The sequence below is a fragment of the Galeopterus variegatus genome, unplaced genomic scaffold (assembly GCF_000696425.1).
Source record: "Galeopterus variegatus unplaced genomic scaffold, G_variegatus-3.0.2 Scaffold2229, whole genome shotgun sequence".
Classification (NCBI taxonomy): domain Eukaryota; kingdom Metazoa; phylum Chordata; class Mammalia; order Dermoptera; family Cynocephalidae; genus Galeopterus; species Galeopterus variegatus.
The window spans coordinates 180,885-188,672 of NW_007728340.1; the positions used below are offsets into that span (position 1 = coordinate 180,885).

The window sequence follows — 7,788 nt, forward strand, 5'->3', positions numbered from 1 at the left end:
CGGAAAAAAAAAAAAAAAAAAAAAAAAAAAAAAACTTCCAGTAGAAATGTAGATCTATGCATGACACAGTTAAATAGGTAATTGAAGAAATTCGCCTAAGCCAGTTAGTTTTAATTTTAAAAATATTTATAATGGCCTTTTTTGCAAGATGCTCTTCAAGGCTCTTGGGTTATAGCTTTGAATTAAATACAAATAGTTCCAATATTACTTGCCATTTGGGGGAGAATAATTGTCCTGATTATTTCCATTCTTTATCTTAATTTGTTGATGGAGACCTGGACTTAATCTCAGCTGGTGTACAGAGTTCTTTCCAGATGCAGATGGCTCACATCATATTCAGTGGATACAGAGATGTTTCTAGTTTTTAATTATCAACTACAATTGGAATTTTCTTGGGAACTTATGGTCTGAATAAAAATGAGATTAGATCTTTTAACCCAGTGGTTCCCAAATTTGAAGTAAGTGACAAATTTTGCTGGTCTAAGGCAAAAATAAGAAAAAGTAATGGCAAAATAAATTTTTCATAAAACAATCTTTCTCAATTTAAAAGATAATTTCCTTAATGAGATAGTATTGTCTTACCATTTTTATATTAAAATGTCATTTCCGTTATAAAATAATGCTGGTATGAAATGATAGGCTTTATTTCATTTAATTTAATGTGGGAAAATTAAAAGTTGACAAATCTCTGTCTCTTGTCCATTGTGTGTGCGTGCACATGTGTATGTGTGTGCATTTTACTGCTGTACGAAATTCAAAGTCTTAGAATCACCGATCTACACCATTATATTTCCTTATCCTTAGCATCAACCCAGGCTCTATTGATCAAACTCACATCATTAAATGTAATCAAATACAGTTAATCCAGTGGCTGTTAGTCAATAATGTTTTATTAATTAATTACTGCTTACTCATAAACATTAATTCTGTGTCCTTTCTCACATAAAGCTTCTGATTTCAGCACACCTTAACCAATACTAATCCAACTACACTGGGACACCATTCTGTGTTTTGTGCAAGAAATGTCTTTACTCCAAATGAGCAGGGTTATAACTCAATTTACGGAAAATATTTAATATTAGTAAGAAAGATAATTCATTGATATTCTGCATTTGCCTCATCTAGTCCCAAAATATAAAAGAAAATATTGCAGACAGCCATAGGTTACATCAATTCTGCTCTAAGTATCTCCAACATTCAAAAAATAATTTAGCACTAAATTTTAGTACATTCCTGGCCACCAGGTAGACAGCCAGGTGTGCCATTAGGTATTGGTCATAAGTTCAAGAATAAGGCTTATATCAATAAATATAAATCTGGTATATTTGAGAAGTATTCTAAGAGATACTGCTCTACCCTTAGAATTTCAGGTGCAAATATTGTGCCCTCCTGTGCAGTAAGGAAGAGAATATATCCTAGTGAGTCTGAATTTACACATTTTTGTATAAAATAAAGCACATAATTAAAGCCTCATGAAAGCAAACTTCAGCTTTCAAGGCGCAGTTAGTAGTATTGGTAGCATCCCTGAAATATGTTAATGTTTTAAAATTGATTTCTTTAATTATGGAATGAGAGAACTGAAATAGCTTATGAAGGCAAAACAGTCATGATCAAAAAGAAGCCTAACTTGTTTCCCTCCTCTATTTTATGAATAATTTCCTAGAAATACCTCTGTTTTCTCAGTTTCCATGTTATCAGTTCAGAATGTTCAGAGGGAAAAAATGATCTAAAATCATATCTGGTACTACATGAAAACGTTTCTTTTCTTAAGGCCATTTAATTGGTACTAATAAACTTTTTTTCTTTAATGCTTTTTATTTTGTAGTTTTTCTAGAGTCTATAGCACTTATTAACTATAGCAGGCCTAATTTATTTTTAGCCTCATCCACCCTTCATTTGCCACATCCAAACAGCTGCTCTCTGATAAGGCAAGGATAGACATCTGGATATAAAAGAGAGAGATTTGAGACTTACCTAAACCTCAAACAACCATTAAGAAATCTATTTTCTAATTTAATTTTGGAGAACCTTCCTGAACTGAATATCTTTAGCCTTATATATGCCCTTACTGATGTTTGCAAATAAGCTAAATCTCTTTTTTTCTTTACCCTTCCTCCCACCATGATTTTCTGTGAGAACCACCAGTTACTAAGCATTTCCACGATTATGAATGATGGCATGCAAAGTGTTGATTCAAAGATGACCTCCATTCATCAGGGACAAAAATCTAGAAATTTCTGAATTAAAGTATATTCCTGTTTTTCAAACCTATTTGCTTCATGTTACATCAGAACTGGAAGCTAGTTCTATTCTGTGTGTGTGTGTGTGTGTGTGTGTGTGTGTGTGTGTGTGTGTGTGTGTGTGTTTATTTTTTGGCAGCTGACCAGTATGGGGATCCAAACCCTTTGACCTTAGTGTTACAAGGCCGCACTCTAACCAACTGAGCTAACCAGCTGTCTTATACATAATTTTTTACTGGAAAATAATTTAAAGGCAAAATAATGGGATATCTTCATAAAACTAAGCATTTCCTGGGCCAGGACTAATGAACTGAAGGGAAGACGTGAATAATGGTTAGTATTAGTCACTAGCATGACTTGCCTAGCACAGACGAGAAAGCAGATGTTCCTACCACATATGCATTTATAGATGGTGACATTTCTTTAAACAGAAGTCCAACTTTAGATGAGATTACAGATATATAATCTGAGGATAAGAATGTTTTGTACTAAGCAAGCCAAGCCACACTCTGGGTTTCCCATTTTCATCAAACTAGGCATCCCTCTGTCTCCACTAAAGCTGAAATCTACTACCATTTTTGTTTCAATGAGGATAGGAGATATTTGCATACCAATTATAAAGTTGGGATTCTCCTCTCTCACTGAGGGCTGTTAATGTGAGCTACATATAGTCATCAGATACCCGGGCATGGCCCTCCGATCCCTGAGATCTAGTCCTATCAGAATCAGGAGGTACATTGGAGTCAGCCTCTGTTTTCACCTCTCCAGTGTCATGAGGGAAAGGGAAGTTGGGCATAAAACGTTTAAGAAACCGGAACTCACTATTGCCAGTGCCATTGGCTGAACACATTTCATATGGACAAGGCTGGGATAAAGATCCATTGCCTCCTTGATGCACCAAGTTGTTAGGGAAATTACAGTCATCGTAGAAATGCTCCTGAATTGTGAACTTTTCTCTATATTTAATCTTCTGGTAGATGTGTATAATGAAGATCACTGTAACAGAAAGGAGAAAAAGAAAGGAAAGCACAACCAGAGAAATAACCAAATATTTAGTGGATGGATTTACCTTTCTAGGATGCTTAGATGGATCCTGAAACTGCAGGTAAGGCTCTGAAAAGCCATCTACCAGCAGGATGTTGAGTGAGGCAGTAGTGGAGAGAGCTGGTTGGCCATGATCCTGAACAAGAATGATCAATTTCTGCATCATGGGGTCTCTTTCAGATATTTGCCGCAATGTACGAATTTCCCCATTTTGTCGTTGAACCGAAAATAGCCCAAGGTCAGTGGCCTTAAGTAGATGGTATGAAAGCCAAGAATTCTGACCTGAGTCACCATCCACAGCCACCACTTTGGTCACCAGGTAGCCTGCCTCAGCAGACCTGGGCACCAGGTCATTGCAGGGCAAGGTGCCATTCTGCAGTGGGTACAAGATCATTGGACGGTTGTCATTGTCATCTAATACAACCACTCTGACAGTAACTTGGCTACTCAGTGACAGGAAGCCCCCATCAGTTGCCTTTATCACAAACTGAAAATCTTGAATGGCCTCATAATCCATGGTTCTCAGTGCATAGAGCTTCCCATTGTCTGAATTTATGGAGATATAAGCAAAGACTGATAAATCTCCACTTTTGGGAGGCAGCAGAGAATATGTTACTTGGGCATTCTCACCCAGGTCTAGATCCTCAGCATGGACTTTGCCAATAAAAACCGCAGGGCTATTGTTTTCTCGAACAGTCAAGATGTAGGAATCTTCCTGAAATACTGGGGGATTGTCATTAATGTCAGATATTAGCACCTCTATCACAGTCTCCGTGGACAGGTTGGGTGGTCCAGTATCCATGGCAACAAGGGTGACATTATAGCCTGAGACCTCTTCCCGATCCAAGCCTCTGTCAGTGACCAAGGAGTAAGAATTCCGGAATGTAGGTTTGACTACAAAGGGAAGGTCTTCTCTGAGGAAGCAGGTGATTTTGCCTCCCACTCGAATGTCCCGGTCTCGGATAGTGAAAAGGGCCACTACGGTCTGTAATGGTGAGTCCTCCGGGAGGGGGCTGAACACAGAAGAGACCATCACTTCAGGAGGATTGTCGTTCACATCTACCACTTCCACCAGGACTTTGCTGTGGGCAGAGAGGCCTCCTCCATCGGTAGCTTGAATGTCAATGTCGTATGTTTCAATAGCTTCAAAATCTAGGGGCCCTCGGAGTCGAACCTCTCCAGTCTGAGAGTCTATCTGGAACGTCTGGATAATTGCTTCTGGGTTTTGAGCCAAAGAGTAAGTTATCTCCCTGTTGGTGCCCTCATCTAGGTCTGTGGCAGTCACCGTGGCCACCAAAGAACCATTGGCGCTATTCTCCGGCACCTGAGCGCGGTACACCAGTCGCGAGAACTGGGGCACGTGGTCGTTGACGTCCAGAACCACCACGCGGATGTGGGCAGTGCCAGTCTTGGGCGGGGACCCGCCGTCCACCGCCGTAATCGTCAAGTTGACTTCAGGCTCCTCCTCTCTGTCCAGGGGTTTATCCAGCACCAGCTCGGCATATTTGGGCCCGTGGCTGCGGAAGCGGGTGTGCAGGTGGAAATACGCGTTGGCGCTCAGGGTGTAGTTTTGGAGACCGTTGAGGCCCACGTCCAGATCCTGGGCGCTCTGCAGAGGAAAACGTGAACCCAGAGGGGTGCTCTCCGGGACCTTTAAAAGAGGCGCCTTGTTTACGAAAACTGGAGCATTGTCATTGATATCAAATACCCTGACCTCGGCACGGAAGGACTGCAGTGGCTCCACCAAGACTATTTCAAAATGCAGAACGCACGGGTCGGCTTTGCCACAAAGCGACTCCCGATCTAGTTTCTCCTTCACGAACAAATCCCCAGTTTTGCGGTGGAGCCGGAAATGCAGTTTGTTGCCCTCGGAAACAAGCCGCGCCCCGCGGGCGGCTAGCTTCCCCACCTCCAGCCCTAGGTCCTTAGCCACATTGGCCACAAACGAGCCGCTCTCCATCTCCTCCGCCACCGAATACCGGATGGTTGTCGCACCCCCAACAGATACGCACAGAAAAAGAAAAAGAGACCCCACTTGCCTACTCTGCAAAGATTTTCTGCGCGCAACCTCCATCAGTCCTCACCGGTGCACTCTTTGCAGCCGCAGCCAACTGTTGCGGATATACTTTCACTTTTCCGTAGCAGGCTCCTGCCACAGCTGCTCTCAGCTTTCCTAGACCCTAACCGCAGCGCCACCGACCGCTAGCCCAGCCCCGTAAGCTGTTTTGCACTCGGAAGAAAATTTGCATTGAGCAACTCAGCTCCCCAGTCTATCGAATGTATTAATAGATATGTTCTCATTCTGGAGTGTTATGTAGAGGTTGAAAGTTTGTCGCCAAAGCAACGGCAGACTCACCTGTTAATTCCCTTTCAGGAGAAAGTCCTTGGGAATTGAGAAGCCAATGAGGATACTCACTCAAGCTGAAGTCACTGTATCTACTAGCCGGCTGGGGACGTTACAGCAATGGGCAAACAGCTACGAGTTTAAGCTACATCTACACGCTCCACAGTCCTCCCAAACACCGAGGAAGAGGCAAAAGGATCCTGCCGTGTCTTCTGGAGCCCGAGCCAAATAAATGAGACGGGGGGCGGGGGTATGCGGTAGGGGGCGGGGGCTGGTAGGCGTGGAGAAAGAGGTTAGTAGGAAAAAGAAAAGGGGGCAGGCAGACGTTAGCCTTCAGGAACCTGAGGTCTTACTTGAAAATAAAATGTGATACTTACGAACACAGTCACCTTCGCTTTCAATTTCATCAGGGCCACATGGGTGCAATTTTGCATCAGAAATAGCTGCAAAAGATTAAGGCTTGTATATTTATTTTACTGGGCATAAAGATATAAATCTACATATATCCAAGATGACAATTCCTTAAAGAACTATGTTTTACTATAGACTAAGAATTTCCTTTTTTTTTTTTTTTTTTTTTTTTTTTAATAATAAATGCTGTGTTTACTATCGTTATAACATATATGGGAATATTCAGAACAGAATTATTTTATATTTAATTCAATCAAGTTTTTAGACTCCTCTGCACCTTCTGCAGTCATGACTGTGCTTGGTTCAGGAAAATTTCGTAGTAAATTATGAACTAAGAATATTGACACTTCTTTTACTGTGGTAAATCAGAAAGGAAGTAAGGTGTATATCCAACTGGCCTCTTGATTTGCACAAATCCATTTCCTGCCCCAGAACTCTCAAACACCTAGAGAGCAACTGGCTTGTCACGACTATAATGACAGTAATACTGGGTAGGATTTCTATGTACTGGCACTGTATTAACTAATTTGCATGCATTATCTAATTGAACACTCAGCCAGTGAGCGGGAACCGGTCTGTATGTGGGATCCGAACCCTCGGCGGGAGGGTCACCGCGCTCCCAAGCGGTGCACTGTAGCAGTGCGCCACCGGGCCGGCCCACATTATTTCTTTTTTGAAGGACAAGGAAACTGAGACATGAGAGGTTATGTCATGTGTTAAGGTGCCTTACCTAGTAAATATTAGAGATAAAACTTAATTTAATTTTGTCTGACTCCAAAGTCTATGCTCTTAATCAGTACATTACTCTGCTTCTTAGACAATGTAGTGAATAAATCAACTGAAGATAAACATTTGGCTTTGGAAATAAAATAAGACTAATAATATATATTAAAATGGCCTGATAGAATATATATTAAAATGGCTTCATATCTCCTAAATATAGGAGATATTTGTTAAGAATTTCCTTTATGATCATAGGATCATAGAATGTTTAAGAATTATACATCCCCCCACTTTTTTTTTAACAGATGAAGAAGCTAAGGCCCCGAATAATGAAGTCACTTGCCTGGTTCATACAGCTACTCATGGCGGTATAAGAACTAGAGCTTGTCTTCTGACACTCTGTCTCATGTTCATTATCAAAAGTGTTTGATTTCCCATTTGTGCTCAGCATTTTATATCCTAGATACTATACAGTTAGTACAACTTGTGAGAAATCTAAACCATGTTTTCCAAGTGGGAAAAAAGTGAATGAAAATAGGAAGTGTACAGAACAGTAATGACATTCTGACATAAAGAAGTTAATGGATCCTTCAATAATCTCTATCAAATATCTTTTTTTTTTTTTTTTGATGACTGGCCAGTATAAGGGATTGAACCCTGGACCTTGGTATTATCCGCACCAGCTCTACCAACTGAGCTAACCAGCCAGCCCACTATCAAATATCCTAACACCTGGCTTACGTGTGCATCCCTAAACAGTTTAGGTTTGCCTCTTTTTAAAACTACATATAGGGCCCTGTACATATAAGGCAGAGCCAGCAGAGAGGCCAGAGCTGTCATTCAGTGCAGCCCTTGAGAGGATGTCTCCCAGCCTTCAGGAAGGTGCTCAGCTTGGGGAAAGCAAACTCTCATCCTGCTCCTTTTCAATTGAGAGCATCTGAGGACTGGACCAAAAGAAAGATTGTGTTCCACCAACGAAACCCCACAGGTCCTGAGCAGATACCTGTAGCTCCTCAGATTGAAGTG

General features: G+C 41.2%; 1 protein-coding gene across 1 annotated transcript; it reads right to left on the reverse strand.

Annotated features, from left to right (window-relative positions):
* Window positions 1-2,874: 2,874 nt before the first annotated feature.
* Window positions 2,875-5,447, reverse strand: PCDHB1 (protocadherin beta 1). The gene has a single exon (XM_008580985.1). The coding sequence runs from the start codon at window positions 5,356-5,358 to the stop codon at window positions 2,902-2,904; it is 2,457 nt and encodes an 818-aa protein (XP_008579207.1). The 5' UTR covers window positions 5,359-5,447; the 3' UTR covers window positions 2,875-2,901.
* Window positions 5,448-7,788: the final 2,341 nt, after the last annotated feature.